The 24,401-nt window shown below is 44.8% G+C and overlaps 1 protein-coding gene across 1 annotated transcript in view; it reads right to left on the reverse strand.

The window, feature by feature from the left end:
• LOC147717642 (uncharacterized) overlaps positions 1-11,252 on the reverse strand; it is a 461,002-nt gene extending 449,750 nt beyond the window's left edge. Inside the window, 3 exon segments of the mRNA XM_086924435.1 lie at positions 1,712-3,836; positions 4,375-4,445; positions 11,017-11,252. Of these exon segments, the coding sequence (XP_086780561.1) occupies positions 1,712-3,009 (1,298 nt within the window). The 5' untranslated portion in view covers positions 3,010-3,836; positions 4,375-4,445; positions 11,017-11,252.
• Positions 11,253-24,401: the final 13,149 nt, after the last annotated feature.

Genomic DNA, 24,401 nt, shown 5'->3' on the forward strand with positions numbered 1-24,401 from the left:
CCACAAAGTTTTAGGACAAGCCGGATTAAATATTTGAAATTGATTACGCCCCCTGCGAGTGGCCTGTTCATGGTCATGTGCTCCGTTGTAATGGAAATGTGTCATGAATCAACTGCTAAATAAAAGAAAGTTTACAAAAATATGTAAAACAAATAATTTTTTTTAGATTTTTTTATATTGGTTTTAAATTAGTTTAATGTAAATTAGCATTATTTCATGTGGGATCTTATTCAAAGCCCCTACCTTCATTATTTTCTCTGGGACAGTGCTGCAGTACCAATGAATGGCTATGGTGGTGCTGGATGTACTCTAGCTCTGAGCTGGAGTATATTTATAACTCTTTCTGGGTCCATTTTGCCTGTAGTAACTTTACTTTAGAAGTTCCCTTTGTGAGTAGCAATGGGGGTACACTTTTGTGAGCGAGTCGTATCATTTCTGAAATCCCTCCTTCCTTAACTGCTCCACTTTAGTCAAAAGTATCACCAATTTTCCAATCTCTCCTCTCTGTCCTTCCCACATTTTAGTATTAAAAAGTGTGCAGAGACTTCGCAGTTAGGGACAGATCTATGCACAGAAAATTACAGAAAATTATGGGAGAGAGAGATTGCCAATAAGTAGGTTTGTGAATGGCATTTGTAGTCAGTTAGTCGACCTATTGTAATTTATGAATAGGCCAGATTATTTGTGAGACTCTACTGGACTCTACTGGATGAAACTGGTGTGATTCTAAAGCCTGTGAAACTTCCCCCAGCAGATGGGAAGCAGGTCCCATTAGTACCAATAGGGAAATGGAAAGAGGCCACAGAAGTGAATCTTTGTAATACCAGGCTGTGTCCCCTCTGAAGATAAGTGTTTAGGACTACTTAGGGTGGTGTCAAGAATGGTTTACATATGGTTGACCCTGTCTGTAGTTGCACAAAGAGAATGATGTAATGGAATGTTGCAAAGATTGACTACCAGTCTTTCCATCATCTATAGTTTTTCTCAACGATCAGCCCTAAGTAGCACAGACATGAATAGACGTTGGTCCCACAGAGACCTACGACAAAGGGACTCCCGCTGCAGCTTCATGGTGAGACTCATTAAGGTTGGAACCAGTTTGAGGTTACTTGCATTCCTGAACATAGGGGTGTGGCCTCAAAGCTGGGGGTCTACAGGACCTTGTGGGTCAGATCCATGGTTCATTGGCAGACAGGGAGCAAAACACAATGACGGAAATGAAGCTAGAGATACGACTAATTAAATAATATCCATATCTTGTGTGTGCTTTAAAGTTATTAAGACAATCAATGGCTTGAAATCTTTGTGGCTGCTTCATGTGAAGGTTTTGTGATGCTGAAATCCGCTCCTCAGGGTTGACAGTGAACAACTTTAGTCTCCCACATTGTCTCTCTCATGTAGACAGGTTGCATTTACAACTGAAGTTTTGTCACATTGAGAGCAGTGATTTTTTTTTCTGGTTGAGGGTTCTCTCATGTTGAAACAAACTAAATCTCTAACTGACCTTGTCCTGGCATTTAAAACAATGATAAGGTTTTTACCCAGTGTGGATTCTCTTCTGTCGAATGAGACTGGCTTTCAGACTGAAGAATCGTTTCTGGCTTCATTGCATTGATAAGGTTTTTGTCCAGTTTGACGCTCTCGTGTCAAATGAGATTTGTTTTCCGACTGAAGCTTTTCCAGCATTTAAGCGAACTGATAAGGTCTTTGCCCAGTGTGAGTCCTCTCATGTCTAGTGAGAGTTATTTTGTGACTGAAACTTTTCCAGCATTCAGAGCACTGATAAGGTTTTTCTCCAGTGTGAGTTCTCTCATGTTGAGTGAGACCAAATTTCCGACTGAAGCTTTTTTGGCATTCAGAGCACTGATAGGGTTTTTGTCCCGTGTGAGTTCTCTTATGTTGAGTGAGACTAGTATGATGACTGAAGCTTTTCCAGCATTCAGAGCACTGATAAGGTTTTTGTCCAGTGTGAGTTCTCTCATGTTGAGTGAGAACAAATTTCCGACTGAAGCTTTTTTGGCATTCAGAGCACTGATAGGGTTTTTGTCCCGTGTGAGTTCTCTCATGTTCAGTGAGACCATATTTCTGAATGAAGCTTTTCGGGCATTCCGAGCACTGATACGGTTTTTGTTCAGTGTGAGTTCTCTCATGTTGAGTAAGATTCATTTTCCGTCTGAAGCTTTTTGAGCATTCAGTGCATTGATAAGGTTTGTGCCCAGAATGGGTTCTCTCATGTTGAGTAAGACTAGATTTCCCAATGAAACTTTTTTGGCACTGAGAGCAGTGATAAGGTTTTTGTCCAGTGTGAGTTCTCTCATGTTGAGTGAGACCAGTTTTCGAACTGAAGCTTTTTTGGCATTCAGAGCACTGATAGGGTTTTTGTCCCGTGTGAGTTCTCTTATGGTGAGCGAGACTAGTATGATGACTGAAGCTTTTCCAGCATTCAGAGCACTGATAAGGTTTTTGTCCAGTGTGAGTTCTCTCATGTTGAGTGAGACCATATTTCTGAATGAAGCTTTTCGGGCATTCCGAGCACTGATACGGTTTTTGTCCAGTGTGAGTTCTCTCATGTTGAGTAAGAGTCATTTTCTGCCTGAAGCTTTTTGAGCATTCAGTGCACTGATAAGGTTTGTGCCCAGAATGGATTCTCTCATGTCGAGTAAGACTACATTTCTTACTGAAACTTTTTTGGCACTCAGAGCAGTGATGAGGTTTTTGTCCAGTGTGAGTTCTCTCATGTTGAGTGAGACCAGTTTTCCAACTGAAGCTTTTTTGGCATTCAGAGCACTGAAACGGTTTTTCTCCAGTGTGGATCCTCACATGTAGAATGAGAGTGGATTTGTGATTGAAACCTTTCTGGCATTCAGGGCACTGATATGGTTGTTGTCCAGTGTGAGTTTTCTCATGTTTTGTGAGATGGGATTGATAACTAAAGCTGCTCTCACATTCATTACTCTTATTCGAGATGTATGCATCTCCATGTTGGGGTTGTTCCTGGATACATGCCATGTTAAGACTGATTCACATGTTAGGTAAATTTGTTCAGGCAAGTATTGATCGAGGATTAGGACATGCCACACTGATTTTATAAATTATCAATAAAGTAACATAGGGCCCTTTTAAGCTTCATATCCCAGTACAAATTTTTTTGCTGTGTGGCTAAAGACATAGCAGGTATATGATGAACTTTAGCGGGCCGGGACACTTTGAAACAACATGGATCAACCCAGGAGTCTTAGTTGGTGGTGAAAATCTTTATATATTAAAAATGATGATCCAGCGATTTTGCTGTATTGATAACAGGGAAAGGGTTTTCACAGTGACATTATTTTAAACAATGTTTTCTCTCCTCTTGAATCACAGGAGCCGTAGACGAAAGATTGTTTTTTTAAATTGAGGTGATTGGTCATCCTGACAATTCTTTCACATCATGTGTACGGATGCTGCTTTGTTGGAGCAGTGTTTTGGTCACCAAGGCATTCCTCATATACTATGCGATCAAATTTACAAAACTGATTAGTTTGCTCCCAAATGCACTGAATGTATATTAATTGTCGCCAATGTTCTTAGTTCTTACATATCTTGAAATGTTAAATTTGGTAATTGGTTCTGGTCATTCTACTTTTGGGACCTTACAAATTATAATGAGCATAAGGAATCTGAGAAATCACTGACATTCAGCAGTTTCTTACGCTTCACGTTGCTCAAAATTCCTCCTGCAAGAATTTGTTTCTTTTGAGAGTTCTAGGATGTAGAATGTTTTACTTTCTTCAAAATAATCCTTTTCATCCTGTTTCACTAAAGTACATTTCTTTTTTGGTTTGTGTTTCAGTGACCTGTAGAAATAGAGTTAGAGATTGTAAATGAACACAAAGAAATAATATTTATGACAGTTTTATTTGCAGAAAGAAAGCCTTTACAGAGATGAGGTAGAAAATCAGTTTGAGTTGCATTTCTGACAGGGCTGAAAGCCGTGTACAGTTAGCTCTAAGGAATTCACCATTTCAAATCGTGGGGAAGATAAGGACTTAATTGGTAGCCTGGAACTTGTTATGCTCCTCTAACAGGACCCAGGCACTGCAACACCTAATGTATTAAACTGGAGATAATTAGCCTGCCCCTGGAGCATCCTATCGCTTGTAAGGAAACATGCTCATAGCAGCTAACATAAAAACAAATAAGGAAGAGGACTATGTAAAAGTCTTGTAGTTGTTTTATTGTATTTGATTTTTTTATTATCACAAGCTATATAGCTAGAGAATAGTCTGGAGTGGGAGTCAAATTTCAGAATTAAAGAAATATGAAAAAAACAGAGAGATAGGAACTAGAGAAGAAAAAGGGGGAAATGAAAATGAGGGTTATAGGAAACCTTACCTGATGTTTATTTTTTATTTTTATGTTCCTCCGAGGGTGGCAGCCCCACCGCCAGGTCGGTCCCTGAAAACCTTGAAAGGAAGTAAAGAGATGCTTCAATCAAGAGCTCATTTGCATCAAATGTGAATCACACGACATCCCAGCTTCCAAACAACTTTCCTAAAGATACAAAACAAAAAGAACTATTTTACTCTGTAAAGCACTTATGGTCTATGAAAATATATACTTTTTCAGAAATCCCTTTTTATTCTACTAGTATCTACGATCAAACACACAACACACATATTTCACTAAACCAAACCTTGCACTACAAGAACAAAACAAGCATTTGCAATGCAATAGGTCTCGCCTTAGGAAAGTTTGAGCTATTGGTATTGTAAATGACACATTTTTTATTTATGTGTTGGTTTTTAAAGTAGCGAAATTAATAGCTTCGTCATTTACAATGCCAATAGTTTTAACTTTTGCAAATGTGACCCCTATAGCATTTGTAATGCAATATGTTTTGTATTTACGTGACTTAGATGTATTGATATTACAAATAAAAATGGCTTTTTTAAAAATAATTAATACTTAAATAAAAGTTATTGTAATTTATAATGGCAAATGCTTTTGTAAATAACTTTTGTGAAGATTATGTTCATTGTATTTTATTGTGATGAAAATCCAAGAACAGAAGTGAAATATTAACATCTTTTTGTGACATTTGTAATAAAGCTTGAAACATTGAGAGAACATATTTGAACCAGTTGTTGTTGAATGGTTGCACAGATTGATGCTGTGGTGGCGCTGAGTGATGGTGTAGTGGCGACGAGTGATGCTGTGACGTTCAGTGATGCTGTGGTAGTGCATAGTGATGTTGTGGTGCCCCTGAGTGATGCTGTGGTGGTGCTGAGTGATGCTGTGGTGATGCGATAGATAGAGTGAGGGCGATAGATAGAGGGAGGTCGACAGATATATAGAGTGAGGGCGATAGATATATAGAGTGAGGGCAATAGATAGATAGATAGCTAGACAGATAGATAGATAGACAGATAGATAGATAGATAGATAGATAGATAGATAGATAGATAGATAGATAGATAGATAGATAGATAGATAGATAGATAGATAGATAGATAGATAGATAGATAGATAGATAGATAGATAGATAGATAGATAGATAGATAGATAGATAGATAGATAGATAGATAGATAGATAGATAGATAGATAGATAGATAGATAGATAGATAGATAGATAGATAGATAGATAGATAGATAGATAGATAGATAGATAGATAGATAGATAGATAGATAGATGGAGGGCGATAGAGTGAGGGCGATAGATATATAGAGTGAGGGCAATACATAGATAGATAGGAGTGAGGGAGATAGATAAACAGATAGAGTGAGGGCAATCAATAGATATAGAGTGATGGCGATAGATAGACAGCTAGAGTGAGGGTGATAGATAGACAGATAAAGTGTATTTATGTTGCATTGCGTAGTATAAGTATGAGGTGTGTCATTATATGGCACTGAGTGGTATTATGTGGAGTGTATTTACGTCCTATTGAGAAGAGTGTAATTATGTGCTGTGTAATTATGTGGCACTGAGTGGTAATATGGGGAGTGTATGTTGTATTCAGTAGAGTGTAATTTTGTGGCATGTAATTAAGTGACACTGAGTGGTATTTGGAGTGTATGCTGCATTGAGTGCAGTGTAATTATGTAGCATATAATTATATGGCACTGAGTGGTAATGTTTGGAGTGTGTGTTGCATTCAGTAGAGTGTAATTATGTTACGTGTAATTATGTGGCACTGAGTGGTATGAGGAGTGTATGTTGTATTCAGTAGAGTGTAATTGTGTGGCGTGTAGTTATGTGGCACTGAGTGGTATTGTTTGGAGTGTATGTTGCATTGAGTGCAGTGTAATTATGTAGCATATAATTATGTGGCACTGAATGGTATTGTGTGGAGTTTGTGTTGCATTCTGTAGAGTATAATTATGTTGCATACAACTATGTGGCACTGAGTGGTATTTGGAGTGTATGTTGCATTGAGTGCAGTGTAATTATGTGGTGTGTAATTATGTGGCACGGAGTGGTATTTGGAGTGTATGTTGCATTGAGTGCTGTGTAATTAAGTGGCACTGAGTGGGATTTGGAGTGGATGTTGCATTGAGTGCAGTGTAATTATGTGGCGTGTATTTATGTGACACAGAGTGGTATTTGGAGTGTATGTGGCATTGAGTGCAGTGTACTTATGTGGTGGGTAATTATGTGGCACTGAGTGGTATTTGGAGTGTATGCTGCATTGAGTGCAGTGTAATTATGTAGCATATAATTATATGGCACTGAGTGGTAATGTTTGGAGTGTATGTTGCATTGAGTGCAGTGTAATTATGTAGCATATAATTATGTGGCACTGAGTGGTATTGTGTGGAGTGTGTGTTGCATTCTGTAGAGTGTAATTATGTTACGTCTAATTATGTGGCACTGAGTGGTATGAGGAGTGTATGTTGTATTCGGTAGAGTGTAATTGTGTGGCGTGTAGTTATGTGGCACTGAGTGGTATTGTTTGGAGTGTATGTTGCATTGAGTGCAGTGTAATTATGTAGCATATAATTATGTGGCACTGAGTGGTATTGTGTGGAGTTTGTGTTGCATTCAGTAGAGTGTAATTATGTTGCATATAACTATGTGGCACTGAGTGGTATTTGGAGTGTATGTTGCATTGAGTGCAGTGTAATTATTTGGTGTGTAATTATGTGGCACGGAGTGGTATTTGGAGTGTATGTTGCATTGAGTGCTGTGTAATTAAGTGGCACTGAGTGGGATTTGGAGTGTATGTTGCATTGAGTGCAGTGTAATTATGTGGCGTGTATTTATGTGACACGGAGTGGTATTTGGAGTGTATGTGGCATTGAGTGCAGTGTACTTATGTGGTGGGTAATTATGTGGCACTGAGTGGTATTTGGAGTGTATGTTGCATTGAGTGCCGTGTAATTATGTGGCCTGTAATTATGTGGCACTGAGTGGTATTTGGAGTGTATGCTGCATTGAGTGCAGTGTAATTATGTGGCGTGTAATAATGTGGCACTGAGTGGTATTTGGAATGTATGTTGCATTGAGTGCAGTGTAATTATGTGGAGTGTAATTATGGGGTACTGAGTGGTATTTGGAGTGTATGTTGCATTGAGTGCAGTGGAATTATGTGGCGTGTAATTATGGAGCACTGAGTGGTATTTGGAGTGTATCAGTGCAGAGTAATTATGTAGCATATAATTATGTGGCACTGAGTGGTATTGTGTGGAGTGTGTGTTGCATTCAGTAGAGTGTAATTATGTTACGTGTAATTATGTGGCACTGAGTGGTATGAGGAGTGTATGTTGTATTCAGTAGAGTGTAATTGTGTGGCGTGTAGTTATGTGGCACTGAGTGGTATTGTTTGGAGTGTATGTTGCATTGAGTGCAGTGTAATTATGTAGCATATAATTATGTGGCACTGAATGGTATTGTGTGGAGTTTGTGTTGCATTCAGTAGAGTATAATTATGTTGCATACAACTATGTGGCACTGAGTGGTATTTGGAGTGTATGTTGCATTGAGTGCAGTGTAATTATGTGGTGTGTAATTATGTGGCACGGAGTGGTATTTGGAGTGTATGTTGCATTGAGTGCTGTGTAATTAAGTGGCACTGAGTGGGATTTGGAGTGGATGTTGCATTGAGTGCAGTGTAATTATGTGGCGTGTATTTATGTGACACAGAGTGGTATTTGGAGTGTATGTGGCATTGAGTGCAGTGTACTTATGTGGTGGGTAATTATGTGGCACTGAGTGGTATTTGGAGTGTATGTTGCATTGAGTGCAGTGTAATTATGTGGCCTGTAATTATGTGGCACTGAGTGGTATTTGGAGTGTATGCTGCATTGAGTGCAGTTTAATTATGTGGCGTGTAATAATGTGGCACTGAGTGGTATTTGGAATGTATGTTGCATTGAGTGCAGTGTAATTATGTGGAGTGTAATTATGGGGTACTGAGTGGTATTTGGAGTGTATGTTGCATTGAGTGCAGTGGAATTATGTGGCGTGTAATTATGTAGCACTGAGTGGTATTTGGAGTGTATGTTGCGTTGAGCGCAGTGTAATTAAGTAGCATTTAATTATGTGGCACTGAGTGGTATTTGGAGTGTCTGCTGCATTGAGTGCAGTGTAATTATGTGGTGTGTAATTATGTGGCACTGAGTGGTATTTGGAGTGTATGTTGCATTGTGTGCAGTGTAATTATGTGGAGTGTATTTATGTGGCACTGAGTGGTATTTGCAGTGTATGTTGCATTGATTGCAGTGTAATTATGTGGCGTGTAATTATGTGGCACTGAGTGGTATTTGGAGTGTATGTTGCATAGAGTGCAGTGGTATTATGTGGAGTGTATTTACGTCCTATTGAGAAGAGTGTAATTATGTGCTGTGTAATTATGTGGCACTGAGTGGTAATATATGGAGTGTATGTTGTATTCAGTAGAGTGTAATTTTGTGGCATGTAATTAAGTGACACTGAGTGGTATTTGGAGTGTATGCTGCATTGAGTGCAGTGTAATTATGTAGCATATAATTATATGGCACTGAGTGGTAATGTTTGGAGTGTATGTTGCATTGAGTGCAGTGTAATTATGTAGCATATAATTATGTGGCACTGAGTGGTATTGTGTGGAGTGTGTGTTGCATTCTGTAGAGTGTAATTATGTTACGTCTAATTATGTGGCACTGAGTGGTATGAGGAGTGTATGTTGTATTCAGTAGAGTGTAATTGTGTGGCGTGTAGTTATGTGGCACTGAGTGGTATTGTTTGGAGTGTATGTTGCATTGAGTGCAGTGTAATTATGTAGCATATAATTATGTGGCACTGAGTGGTATTGTGTGGAGTTTGTGTTGCATTCAGTAGAGTGTAATTATGTTGCATATAACTATGTGGCACTGAGTGGTATTTGGAGTGTATGTTGCATTGAGTGCAGTGTAATTATTTGGTGTGTAATTATGTGGCACGGAGTGGTATTTGGAGTGTATGTTGCATTGAGTGCTGTGTAATTAAGTGGCACTGAGTGGGATTTGGAGTGTATGTTGCATTGAGTGCAGTGTAATTATGTGGCGTGTATTTATGTGACACGGAGTGGTATTTGGAGTGTATGTGGCATTGAGTGCAGTGTACTTATGTGGTGGGTAATTATGTGGCACTGAGTGGTATTTGGAGTGTATGTTGCATTGAGTGCCGTGTAATTATGTGGCCTGTAATTATGTGGCACTGAGTGGTATTTGGAGTGTATGCTGCATTGAGTGCAGTGTAATTATGTGGCGTGTAATAATGTGGCACTGAGTGGTATTTGGAATGTATGTTGCATTGAGTGCAGTGTAATTATGTGGAGTGTAATTATGGGGTACTGAGTGGTATTTGGAGTGTATGTTGCATTGAGTGCAGTGGAATTATGTGGCGTGTAATTATGGAGCACTGAGTGGTATTTGGAGTGTATGTTGCGTTGAGCGCAGTGTAATTAAGTAGCATTTAATTATGTGGCACTGAGTGGTATTTGGAGTGTCTGCTGCATTGAGTGCAGTGTAATTATGTGGTGTGTAATTATGTGGCACTGAGTGGTATTTGGAGTGTATGTTGCATTGTGTGCAGTGTAATTATGTGGCGTGTAATTATGTGGCACTGAGTGGTATTTGGAGTGTATGTTGCATAGAGTGCAGTGTAATTATGTGGCGTGTTATTATGTGGCACTGAGTGGTATTTGGAGTGTACGTTCCATTGCAGAGTGTGGGAGGGTGCAGCGTGTGAGGGTGCAGAGTGTGAGGGTGCAGGGTGTTTGGTGCGCAGGGTGTGAGGGTGCGAGGTTGCGCAATGTGAGGGTGCGCAGGGTGTGAGGGTGCGCAGGGTGTGAGGGTGCACAGAGTGGGAGGGTACGCAGAGTGTGAGGTGTGAGTGTGCACAGTGTGTGTGAGGGTGCAGTGTGTGAGGGTGCAGTGTGTGTGAGGGTGCAGTGTGTGTGAGGGTGCAGTGCAGTGTGTGAGGGTGGAGTGTGTGAGGGTGCAGTGTGTGTGATGCTGCAGTGTGTGTAGTGTGTGTGAGGGTGCAGTGTGTGCAGTGTGTGTGAGGGTGCAGTGTGTGAAGTGTGTGTGAGGGTGCAGAGTGAGAGGATGCGGTGTGTGCAGTGTGTGTGAGGGTGCAGTGTGTGTGAGGGTGCAGTGTGTGAGTGTGCAGTGTGTGAGTGTGCAGTGTGTGTGAGGGTGCAGTTTGGGCAGTGTGTGTGAGGGTGAAGTGTGTGTGAGGGTGCAGTGGGTGCAGTGTGTGCAGTGTGTTTGAGGGTGCAGTGTGTGTGGGTGCAGTGTGTGTGTGGGTGCAGTGTGTGGGAGGGGCAGTGTGTGCAGTGTGTGTGAGGGTGCAGTGTGTGTAAGGGTGCAGTGTGTGCAGTGTGTGGGAGGGTGCAGTGTGTGTGAGGGTGCAAAAATGAGAAAGGGGTGTAGAGAAATGAAAAGAAGGAGGGTGAAAGAGAGGGGAGCTATGACAGAAGAGAATAAAGGATCTAAACGGTGTGAAGATGAAAAAAATGTAAAATGTAAATGTAAAATGTAAATTGATACTTGTATAGCGCACTACTCACCCGCAAGGGTCTCAAGGCGCTTGAATACCGCTGTGGAACCCATCCTGGCTTTCCCTGTGAGACGTCCACTCCTGGGCACCCCCAAGGTGGAGGCCAGGCTTCCTTAGCATTGTGGGGGCCGTTGTGAAGATTAAGCAAGCTATTGCCCAGAGTTGCAGAGTGGGACTCCATGATTGAAATAGGCACCGAGGCGAGAATTATCAGGTCCGTGGAATTTTTTAGCCCAAGACCCGCCGAGGCGGGGAATTGAACCCTGGTCCCGGGCTAGACCTCTGCATCAGGGTGGGGCTGTGGACGGTGGGAGAGATAAAAGCCATAAGGAGAAATGAGTAAAAGTTAGAAGCTTGAACTGGAATTAGAGAAAGAAGTAGGCGAGAATGGAGACATCGAAATTACAGCACCAGAGAGTGGGGGTATAATTGAGTAGAGATCGGTGAAATAAAGTCTGACAGAATAGAGCGTGTGTGCTTGTGTTTTACAGCGAAAGTAAGAAACCTGATATCAGAAAAGTGAAAAAACGAACGAGATGGGAAGATACAAGTTATCTACACATTACACAGCCCAGTGTTTGAGCAGCACACACTGCACGATCAAAAGAGCTAAACCGTTGTGTTATTGAATCCCACTAGCGCAACTGGTACCCACGCTCCTTTCTATACAGAAGTGGGAACCGCATTCGGTCAAATTAATCTTTTCTGGACATTAATGCCAAATAAATGACTTCTAAGCACTACTCTGAGCACAGGTGGAAACTGACGTATCTTGCTAAGTCACAGGGTTGAACCAGTGTTAACCGAGTCACTTCCGTGTTTAGGTGTTGAGTCTTCCGCCTCTAGGCCGCAGTGTTAAATTGGTCACTTTTGGGTCATGCTGTTAAACGAGTCACCTCTGTTTCGCGAGCTCACTGCACCAAACTAAGCCAGGAAGCATCGGGAGAAGCGCAGATTGTCAGAAGTACGGTCTTTGGCCTCTTTGCTGAGTTGCCTACTTCACTGCCAACGTGTCCCAACAGCCATTCTGTGCCCCCACCACCTCTTACCACCATGGCTTATGTTCTTTAGCAGGAACAGGCAAATCGCCTCACTGCCTTCAATATAAAGGTTTCATTCACTCATTCTTTCGTGTGCTAATTAATTATATATTGTATTCATTGGAGTGAAAGGCTATGTGCCTAGATAATTGTGCTTACCTATTTATGGATGCACCTATTGATTTGGAACGTCTTTAGCGCCAAATGCTGTATAGTGCTGTGTTTAGGTGCCAGCAGAGCTACCCACAGAAAACTGACTGCTGTTAGAGAATGTTGTGACTACAAGTTGATGCTGAATAAAAAGTGCTAAGGGATACCAAAGGGGAGGGATACCAAAGGGGAGGATGGACGGAGAGTTTGAGCAAATCAAACACCCCCCCCCCCCAGTCAACTGATCTGGGTTTAATCCATCACCATTCTTTAGCTTACTCCACCACCCCAGTGTGCCTCATGGGAACAATCCAGCCCGAACTGCCAAGCCATGTCTTCCCTGTACCGGAAACAAGCATCCTGAAACCGGTTTCGGATTCATAATCCTCATAAAAAGTGCTAGCATGGCTTGAATGGAGTCAGTCTCCTGCCAGGGTGTCACCATAACCTCAGAATGTTTGTTGGGGTGGGAAAGAGTCAGCCGACAAGCTGCGCTCCTGACGGCCATTAGCCCCCAGAGAGACTGATTCTTATCTAGCCACCGAGGGATAGGTCTGGCCAAGTCTTGTGGGCAGATTAACTGTATAAATGATAGGAGTGCATAAACCCCATCAGGAGACGGGTGAGAAGGAATCCGTATTCACCAGGAAGAAAGGGTATATCACCTATTCCTTCTATCCCTCTCATGTCCCCTGAGTGTGCCAATATCTCTCTTATTAAATTCCCGGAAATCACTCTCCCTGAAGTCACCTCGCTGGTTGGTCTAATCAAAACAGGGTCTCCTTCAGACCTCTTGCCAGCTAAGATGATGGGCTCATTAGGAAACCTGCTCCTACCTGGAATTCAAACAGTAATCAATCTCTCTCTTAAAGATGGGCATGTGCCAGGTGAATGGAAAAAAGCGGTGGTGAACCCAATTCGAAAGAATGCAGCCTTGCCATGGTCGGACCTTTCCAACCTCCATCCTATTTCCCTCCTTCCCCACATCAGTAAGATGACCAAGAAACATGTGAATACCCATCTATCTAAGTTTATCGAGGCAGCGGGTGGTCTGGACCATTCTCAATCTGGGTTCAGACCTAACCACAGCACTGAGTCGGCCCTCCTCTCCGTGACCAATACCATCAGGATGACACAGGATAGAGGAGGTTCTGTGATCTTGTTGCTGTTGGATTTATCCGCTGCCTTTGATACGGTTTCACATGACATTCTTCTCGGTCGTCTGCAGAAGGTGGGAATAGGCGGCTCGGCTCTGGCCTGGCTGGAAATCTTTCTCTTGGGACGATCACAAACCATCAAGTTGGGCTCCCATTATTCGAGCTACAGGGAGCTCACTAAGGTGGTCCCTCAGGGCTCATGCCTAAGCCCCACACTTTTTAACATGTATGTGGCCCCCTTAGCAGATATTGTAAGAGAATATGGGTTCACCCCAGTATCGTATGCTGACGATACCCAGCTTTTGTTTCCCTTCCACACCATGACACCGGCAATTAAACATGCATTTGCCACCGGTATGAGAGCAGTATCCGACTGGATGACCTCCAATTGCTTACAATGCAATGTGAGCAAGACAGAGGTCGTGCTTTTTGGAGAAGCCCCCCTCCTATGGTCACCTGAGTGGTGGCCTACGGATTTAGGAGCTGCTCCATGCCCTAAACAGATAGTAAAAAATGTGGGAGTGCGGCTTGACCAGGCACTTTTACTAAAGGAACATGTAAATCTGGTGGTGGGAACTTGCTTCAGGACCATTGGGCTCCTGAGGCATGTATTCCCTCTCCTGGATGATTGCTATAGGAAAACACTGGTTCAGACATTGGTGTCAGTAGACTGGACTACTGCAATGCACTGCTCCTCTCAGCCACCGAGGAGCAACTGAGCCGATTGCAGGTGGTCCAGAATACGGCGGCCAGATTAGTCCTTGACGCTCCAAATAGGTCCCCGTCCCGCCCTCTCCTGCATAAACTCCACTGGCAGCCCATCCACCAGAGAATTGAGTTTAAAATCTGTTGTATAATTCACAGATGTCTTTGTGGATCTGGTCCAAAATATTTGGCTGAACTATTTCAGCCTTATATTCCGACTCGCTCCTTGCGATCTAGCAATCTATCATTGCTGCAGATCCCACGGATTAAGAAGGCAAAACAAGGAGGTTGTGCTTTGTCTTTTAAGGGCCCCACTCTCTGGAACACTCTGCCCCTAACTTTAAGACAAATCACTAATCTTCATGCCTTTAATGAATCTTTAAAAACTCATCTGTTTCCTGCTGTGTAAGATCTAGGGCGCCCATGACCATGGCTTTATGATCTGTCATCTTGGAAGAACCGAAAGCGTGGGGATACCTCTTGGGGTCGATTCCGGCGCTATAGAAGCAACAAAATAAATAAAATAAATTTAGCAAACGCCGCAGGCAGCAGGGCGATCTGCCGACCCAGCAGCCACCCGCAATCAGTGTCACCTTAAAATAGATCGATTATTTTTTTCGTTGGGGAGAGGGTGCAGTGAGGGACAACAATGGGGTGGGGAGAATCAAACTCCACAGGTGGGACGGAGAAAGGTTTTGTTGGCGGGCTCCTCCCAGAGAGGGCAGGGAGTGGGACTCGAGAAGGGAGGCTGGGCTCGGCGAGGATTAAGAAGACACATGGCGCTTGGTGTGCGTTGAAGGGTGCAGCAGAAAACGTAATCTATCTTTAGACGAGCATAGTTCATATCATATTATATAGGTGCTTTGCGATGCACAACAATCATGAACATGGCCTCCTGGCAATAGGTGGCGCACTTCTTCTACGAAGAAAATAATATCTACTGTTCTGAGATCAAAATCCACATCTACAGTAGTTTACAAACATGAACATAGGAGCACATAACAAAATTAAATAAAGCAACCAACCGTTGGTATGCAGTGAAACCAAGCTACCTATATCAAATTGTCCGGTATTAATGAAAGATTGTGGAGTGGTTCTCACAGAACAAATCATATTACGTAGAAAACTGTGACGCAAAAATGGCCAACAGTGCAATGCGTGTGGCCTAACCCATAAGGCCTGAATTCAATTTAAGTGGTGATGTAGTGTGTCCCACTAGGGTTTGAAAAATCTGAAGTCCTGAATTATTGGTTTCACCAAAGCTCCGAATCAGAACAAATGCAATCTCCTTTAGTGGTTTCGTTGCAGTTAAAATGCCCATTTCATCTCAGATTGTTCAATATGAAGATTCAAATAAAATGATTTAAAAAAATATATTAGAGATCAGAACCACCCGAGATACTGCTATCAGTAATTCCAGTTGTAAAAGCAGCAGTGGTGAGGCCAATTATTTCCGAGATACAATTGATGCGCATTTACAGATCTTCTGTTGCATGCATGCTGTCAGGAAAAGGCAAGCCTCCTCCCACATGACGCCACCCCAAAAGATCAAAAACAAATGGGCGTTCGCTCTGATGCTGTCTGTGTCGTCTTCATTCCCCATCAATAATGGTAACGTGCGTGACATGTTGTTTGTTTACCCCTGGGTGGCACCGTTCGAGGGTCGTTGCACTCAGGCAAGAGACTGGTGGGCTATGCTAGAGAACTCAAAACCATCTGTATTGCATCTGTGCCCACCGCTCACGTCCTCTCCACAGACCGCAGAACAGGGGCCAAGCCGCTGCCCACGGTGGCATTGCTGCCAGGCTAATACATGTTTAAATCGAGTGGTCTGAAAAGTCCCTTCTAGGCTACAGGAGTAATGGGCAGCGTTTGTCATCAGCGGGCTGCAGCCAAGTGCTGGTGATTGCTTTGTTGAAGGGCCCGTCCTGATTACGTGAGGGGCGGAAGAGGGCGAGGGGGGCTCTTATCTGATCCGAACAGCTGGAGGCTGATAACACTGGAGACAGACTCAATTTGCCTGCATTCCGTTGTTTCTTTCGTTTTTCAGCTATTTTCCTGTTGTTTGTGAGAAAAAGTTCAAACAGAACCTACGACTTATTACCGTCTGGTGCTAATACGCCGGTGACGCAGCAACAGTAGTCTAAAGTGCAAAAAAAACAACAAAAAGCCCGCTAGTGGGTCGCTAGTGGGTCGCACGCGCGGGCCACTGCAGGCATATGTCTTTAATTATCTCGCCCGTGACGGCCGAGATAATTGAAGACATATGGGCTTTGGTGCGCGTAACAGACACCAATAGGCCATAGGCGAAGCTACGCTACCGCCTATGGCCTATTGCGTGTTCTGTTACAAAACTGCACGCACTCAAAGGCCAATAAAAATGGACTTAGGAAATCACAAGCACGAGCTTTGTGGTATTTCCAAGTATTTCCAAGTCCATTTTTAAACCGCCTATTACAGGGCTTTTCGCTCGCTTCGCTTGCAAGCCCTAAAAAGATCCATGATCCCTTGCTGCAAAAAAGTCTGAGTGGCTATACAATGCATCCACAGGCTGAACAAGGTCTAAGTAAACAGACAGTGCACCCACAGGCTGAACAAGCTCTGAGTGAACAGACAGCGCACGCATAGGCAGAAAAAGGTCTGAATGAACATTCAGCACACCCACAGGGTGAACAAGTTCTGAGTAAACAGACAGTGGACGCACAGGCTTAACAAGGTCTGAGTCAACATACAGTGCACCCACAGGCTGAACAAGGTCTGAGTGAACAGACAGCGCACATACAGGCTGAACATGGTCTGAGTCAATATATAGCGCACCTAGAGGCTGAACAATGCCTGACTCACATACAGTGCACCCACAGGCTGAACAAGGTCTGAGTGAACATACAGTGCACATAGACCCTGAAGATGTTCTGAATGAATATACAGTGCCACAAGGCTGAACAAACTCTGAGTGAACATACAGCACACCCACAGGCTGTACATGGTCTGAATCAACGTACAGCACACCCACAGGTTCAGAGAGCAGACCTTAACAGCCCAGCCCACTTATAAACCCCATTGTTTCATTTACAGCCCATGAAACAATGCAATTAAAACAATTTGGGTGACATACAATATGTTGTTTTTTTTGCAGAGTTTTATATAGCTCCAACTTGACCCGCATCGGGTATCAGAGCGCTTTACATAGCACCAGTTACGTTACATGAGGACACACATTCATTTTTGTTAGGCACGGGGAGATTAAGAGATTTACCCAGAATCACAGGATGTTTTAGAGTCATTACCGAGTTAAAGTCGGAGTTAGCGTCATTACAGAGTTAAAGTCCTAATGCATAACTCTGCCCAACATCCATAAAACAGTAAAGCACTGTTAAATTTACAGAAACCAAGTTCTCTGAGTACCACCAATTCAAGTTTATGCTGATGCAGCGTGCAAATGAATGCTGAGAAATTACGGGTAACAAGTCATCAACGCAAATCCAATCTCTGTTCTTAAGGTGAACCAGGAGTGGAAGAGAGGCAACCCACCACAAAGGGCAATGAAGGAGGGTGGAGGCAACAGGGCACACGTCACTTCTGACTGCCTGTTTAGTGGTAAAATACTGCAATACATGGTGATTATGCAGGTTTCTAGAGCTTCGGGTCCCGTTGTCACTGCACCTGCTGCACCATTGAAATCAAGACCCCATTGCCTGCAAAATAACTCCACTTGTGACTGCCTGTTTAGAAGTCAAAATATAGCTGTGAAAACATACATTTGAAATTGTAGACCTGCAAGATACGGTCAAGGGCATTGGATGTTTTGCACATCAAATGCAGGTGACAACATTGTGTATGTATATTGTAAGCCTTTAATCCATGATAGCAAATCAAACGGACGCATAAGGAAAACGTGCAGAATAGAGCAAGTAAATATTGGCCCAGTGGTGTATGTTTTTAGTTCGAGCCCAGGCAGCGCGCATGCGCTGTCGGCAGACCTGTAGTATTGAGTAAAACGAGGTAGCTCCCGCCTGCTGCACACCATTCCTTAAGTGCAGTGTCCGTCTTCGTTGCTACCCCGTAATTGGTTCTGGCAGCGGACATTACTTCTGATTTTTTCTCAGTGCAGCACCGACCAACTACAATCTTGTTACGCTAACACAGCGTAATTGTTATTTGGAGAACTCTTTTTTAATTCATGATTGTGTCAGTGCTCCCTGCATGACTGTGTCGTCCCCCCCACCGCCACCCACCTTCAGTGTCGTCACCCCCCATTTGCAATGCAATCGTGGCACTCGTACTTTAGCTGTAAACATTTTAAACTATAGCACGGTGCCAAAATTGCCTTAAAAGTAGAGAAATAGAGAATTATTTTGTTTACCAATGTATTTACTTTCAAACGATTTGCGGCACACGCTTTTGCTTAAGATATATTCAGTTAAAGCGCGAGTGCAGCGATTATAAGCAAAGTAAATAAAGTGAAAAAAACCTTAATTCGCCATTTTTTCCCTTTATTTATTTTGCTTTCAATCGCGGCACTCGTGCTTTAGCTGTAAACATTTCAAGCTAAAGCACGGGTGCCACAATTGCTTCAAAAGTAAAGAAAAGAAAAACACGTTTTTTTCATTTTCTGTACTTTTGAAGCAATCACTGGGCCCCCGCGCTTTAGCTTAAGATGTTTACAGCTAAAGCACCAGTGCCGGGATTGCATTGGACATACTTGTTTAACCCTGGTGTAATTGCTGCCCCTCTCCAGGAGGATCCAAAATCCATTATTTAGTTGAAGACCTGAACACCCTTTCCGATGTACAGTTATCTCGGTGACACATGCCTGCTCCCTCTAACCTCCATTGTTGTTTCAACAATACGGAGACACTTTTAGATGCAAGGCCGTTGTCTGTTCAGGCACATTAAATATCCCCCTGGGCGGGGCACCATGGAGGTAGGAGCATGTGATGTACGACACAGGTCTTCCCGCTGTTTTATCTCTCCCAGCAATCATGTAATGATAGAATGCAATCCGGTGTGTGGGCATGGCAGATGCCATCCGTAGCCATTACTACCGATCGAAGACAGATAACAGACATCCCTTTCCTACTACCATACTGCTGAGTTCAAAACAAATCTTGCAGGCGCACGCTCTTACAAATAATGCCACCAGATGCATCAGCTCTTAACGCCTAGGAAATGATACCAGTTCATATCTAGCCATCCGTCCACCCGTGCATGCATGCTGTCATCCAGCCATCCGCCCACCAGTGCATTCATGCCGTCTTCCATCCATCAGCCCACCGGTGCATGCATGCCGTCATCCGGCCATCCGGCCACCAGTGCATTCATGCTGTCTTCCGCCCATCCGCCCACCCGTGCATGCATGCCCTCATCCGGCCATCCGTCCACCAGTGCATTCATGCTGTCTTCCATTCACCAGTGCATTTATGTCATCTTCCGTCCATCCGCCCACCCGTGCATGCATGCCGTCATCCGGCCATCTGCCCATGAGTGCGTTCATGCAGTCTTCCATCCAACTGCCCACCGGTGCATGCATGCCGTCATCCGGCCATCCGTCCACCAGTGCATTCATGCTGTCTTCCGTCCATCTGCCCACCCGTGCATGCATGCCGTCATCCGGTCATCCGTCCACCAGTGCATTTATGCTGTCTTCCATCCACCAGTGCATTTATGTCGTCTTCCGTCCATCCGCCCACCCGTGCATGCATGCCGTCATCCGGCAATCCGCCCACAAGTGCATTCATGCCGTCTTCCCTCCATCTGCCCACCGGTGCATGCATGCCGTCATCCAGCCATTCGTCCACCAGTGCATTCATGCTGTCTTCCGTCAATCCGCCCACTCGTGCATGCATGCCGTCATCCGGCCATCCATCCACCAGTGCATTCATGCTGTCTTCCGTCCATCCCCCCACCCGTGCATGCATGCCGTCGTCCGGCCATCCGTCCACCAGTGCATTCATGCCATCTTCCGTCCATCCGCCTACCCGTGCATGCATGCCATCATCCAGCCATCCGTCCACCAGTTCATTCATGCCGTCTTCCATCCACCAGTGCATTTATGTTGTCTTCCGTCCATCCGCCCACCCGTATATGCATGCCGTCATCAGGCCATCCGTCCACCAGTGCATTCATGCCGTCATCCGGCCATTCTTCCACCGGTGCATTCATGCTGTCTTCCGTCCATCCGTCCACCCGTGCATACATGCCGTCATCCGGCCATCCATCCACCAGTGCATTCATGCTGTCTTCCATCCATCCGCCCACCCGTGCATGCATGCCGTCATCTGGCCATCCGTCCACCAGTGCATTCATGCTGTCTTCCATACATCTGCCCACCCGTGCATGCATGCTGTCATCTGGCCATCCGTCCACCAGTGCATTCATGCTGTCTTCTGTCCATCAGTCCACCCGTGCATGCATGCCATCATCCGGCCATCCGTCCACCAGTGCATTCATGCCGTCTTCCATTCATCCGCCCACCCGTGCATGCATGCCGTTATCCGGCCATCCGTCCACCAGTGCATTCATGCCGTCTTCCATTCATCCGCCCACCCGTGCATGCATGCCGTCATCCGGCCATCCGGCCACCAGTGCATTCATGCCGTCTTCCATTCATCAGTCCACCCGTGCATGCATGCCATCATCCGGCCATCCGTCCACCAGTGCATTCATGCTGTCTTCCATCCATTCGCCCACCCGTGCATGCATGCTGTCATCTGGCCATCCGTCCACCAGTGCATTCATGCTGTCTTCTGTCCATCAGTCCACCCGTGCATGCATGCCATCATCCGGCCATCCGTCCACCAGTGCATTCATGCCGTCTTCCATTCATCCGCCCACCCGTGCATGCATGCCGTTATCCGGCCATCCGTCCACCAGTGCATTCATGCCGTCTTCCATTCATCCGCCCACCCGTGCATGCATGCCATCATCCGGCCATCCGGCCACCAGTGCATTCATGCCGTCTTCCATTCATCAGTCCACCCGTGCATGCATGCCATCATCCGGCCATCCGTCCACCAGTGCATTCATGCCGTCTTCCATCCATCCGCCCACCCATGCATGCATGCCATCATCCACCATCCGCCCACCCGTGCATGCGTGCCGTCATCCGGCCATCCGTCCACCAGTTCATTCATGTCGTCTTCCGTCCATCCGCCAACCCGTGCATGCATGCCGTCATCCAGCCATCCTTCCACAAGTGCATTCATGCCGTCTTCCATCCATCCGCCCACCCGTGCATGCATGCAGTCATCCGGCCATCCGTCCACCAGTGCATTCATGCCGACATCTATTCATCAGCCCACCCGTGCATGCATGCCGTTATCCGGCCATCCGTCCACCAGTGCATTCATGCTGTCTTCCATTCATCTGCCCACCCGTGCATGCATGCCGTCATCCGGCCATCCGGCCACCAGTGCATTCATGCCGTCTTCCATTCATCCGCCCACCCGTGCATGCATGCCGTCATCCGGCCATCCGTCCGCCAGTGCATTCATGCTGTCTTCCGTCCATCCGTCCACCCATGTATGCATGCCGTCATCCAGCCATCCGTCCACTAATGCATTCATGCCGTCTTCCATCCATCCGCCCACCTGTGCATGCATGCCGTCATCCGGCCATCCGCCCACCAGTGAATTCATGCTGTCTTCCTTCCATCCGTCCACCCATGCATGCATGCCGTCATCCAGCCATCCGTCCACCAGTGCATTCATGCCGCCATCCGCCCACCCTGCATGCATGCCATCATCCGCCCACACGTGCATGCATGCTGCCTTCCGTCCACCTGTGCAAGCATGCTGACAAATGTCCACAAACTGCTCTGGCACAGACAAGCCTTTACTGTCTCTCTTGCTGTCTCTCACTGTGATTAATCTTTAAGAAAAATAAAAATAAAAGAACTCACATGAACATGATGTCACGATTCCAAGGACTGCAGGGAGAGAGAGTTTAGCACCGATACACATTTTTGAGCAGGAAGGCATTGTATCTCCGGTCTGGTCTGCAGGGAGACTTTCCAGAGTGAGGACTTAAAGATCCTGTCCAGCTCCACCCCTGGGCCCGGTGACATCCTATGAAAGCTTCCCAGACAAGTTTACTTGTCATCTTCGCTCTCATTTCAACCGAAAAAATCATCTTCAATTTCAAATATAACAGGCTCCACAGATAAATCAGGCCTCCTCTCTGGCCACTATGCCGCATGTCACACAAGAAAGGAATAAGTCCATCCTTTCCCTTCAACGTGGGATGATTCTACAACACCACTCAACCTCATTGCCCGGACGTCAGGCCTGGAATCCATCAGTCTTCTCCAGGATAGTCAATGATAAACAGTCTCATGCACGGGGGCACTAGTGCTGGGGTGCTAACTGAGGCTAACTGAAGCTTCCAACAATGAAAGATGTGCATGAGGTAAACACACACATAAACAAGTGCACACGCACACAGATATGAACACAAACACAAGCACGCGCATACATACACGTGCACGCGCATACACAGATATGCACACACACACAAGCACACATAAACATGTGCATGCACACACACAGATATGCACACACAAGCACACACATGTACATGCACAGATATGAGCACACACAAACACAAGCACACACATACATACACATGTGCACGTGCACATACAGATGTGCAGACACACACACATATTCCTTATTGACACAACAGGTAGCTCTTGGGCAGGCATGTTCAGTGCTTGAAATAGAAAAATATAAGTGCAAGTACTCTTTACCAGAGTCCCTGCTTGTTTCTGAAAGTGCCTGTACTCTCCAATTAAAAGTATTACGTCTGTCTTGAGGAGTGCTGGTAATCTCCCTCTCAAAGTAAGCAAGCATTTGCAGTATAATAGGTCTTGCATTTGTGAGAGTTTCAGCTATTAGCATTGTAAATGATAATGCATTTTATTTATGTTTTAAAACCCAAACAATAAATAACAAGCACTGGCGTTGCCAATAGGTCTCGCATTAGGAAAGTGTGAGCTATTGATATTGTAAATGACAATTATTTTTTTAATATGTGTTGGCATTGAAAATATATAAATTAATAGCATTGTTATTTACAAAGCCAATAGCTTACACTTTCCTAATGCGAGTCCTTTTGGCTATGGGAATGCTTGTTGTTAGCCAGCCAGGACAGTGCTGTTGTGGCGCTGAGTGATGCTGTTATGGTGCTGAGTGATGTGGTGGTGTATTAGAGTGATGTGGTGTAGTCCCAGAGTGATGTGGTGGTGTCCCAGAGTGATGTGGTGGTGTCCCAGAGTGATGTGGTGGTGTCCCAGAGTGATATGGTGGTGTCCGTGAGTGATGTGGTGGTGTCCCAGAGTGGTGTGGTGGTGTCCCTGAGTGATGTGGTGGTGTCCCTGATTGATTTTGTGGTGTACATCAGTGATGTGGTGGTCTCCCTGAGTGCTGTGTTGGTGTCCCTAACGGCTGTGGTGGTGTCCCTGAGTGCCATGTTGGTGTCCCTGAGGGCTGTGGTGGTGTCCCTGAGGGCTGCGGTGGTGTCCCTCAGTGCTGTGGTGGTGTCCCTGAGTGGTGTGGTGGTGTACCTGAGTGGTGTGGTGGTGTCCTTGAGTGGTGTGGTGGTGTCCCTGAGTAGTGTGGTGGTGTCCCTGAGTGATGATGTGGTGGTGTCCCTGAGTGATGTAGTGGTGTCCCTGAGTGATGTGGTGGTGTCCCTGAGTGGTGTGGTGATATCCCTGAGCACCAGAAAAACACGTCTAATTTCTTTATTTACAGTTTCTTAAATAGAGCTACACAGCTCTGAAAGAAATTAGTGCACTTTAATCAAGGAATACATAGTAAAAAATAAAAGGGAAAATGTATATTTACTGTAACCATACGTTGTACATTTTAAATTACCAATGAGAGAGACAGGATCAGCAAGAGAAGCATAGAGGGAATGAGATAATGGAGGGAGAGATTGCTTCACGAGATGCGTCTCTGTGGTTAAATTGTGGACTCTCCTTCCAGGAGTTATAGTTGTAAACCTGACGCCTCCACACCACAATACTGTGTGATCCTAGGCTAACTGGTTTATTTATTTTAGTGTGCCTCAGTTCCCATATACGTTTAACAGAGCTTATAAAATGCTAGATGCGTGCATGAAGAGGTAATAATAAACAACTTAACCTTTACTGTACCAAAAAGCAATGTGAAAGGCAGAAAGCCTACATACTGAGAAGACGTGCTGCTCACCCTTGGGTAAAATGGGCTGTGTTGAAAAGCCATCCAGCGAGGGCCGGCTCTCAGAGCCGAGAGCAGAAATGGGACTTTGAAGAGCAAAAAGCAGCAGTAATGCAAGGTATGCGTTTTGCTGCTGTGCATTCA

This window comes from Lissotriton vulgaris, chromosome 5, assembly GCF_964263255.1.
Source record: "Lissotriton vulgaris chromosome 5, aLisVul1.2, whole genome shotgun sequence".
Taxonomy (NCBI): Eukaryota; Metazoa; Chordata; class Amphibia; order Caudata; family Salamandridae; genus Lissotriton; species Lissotriton vulgaris.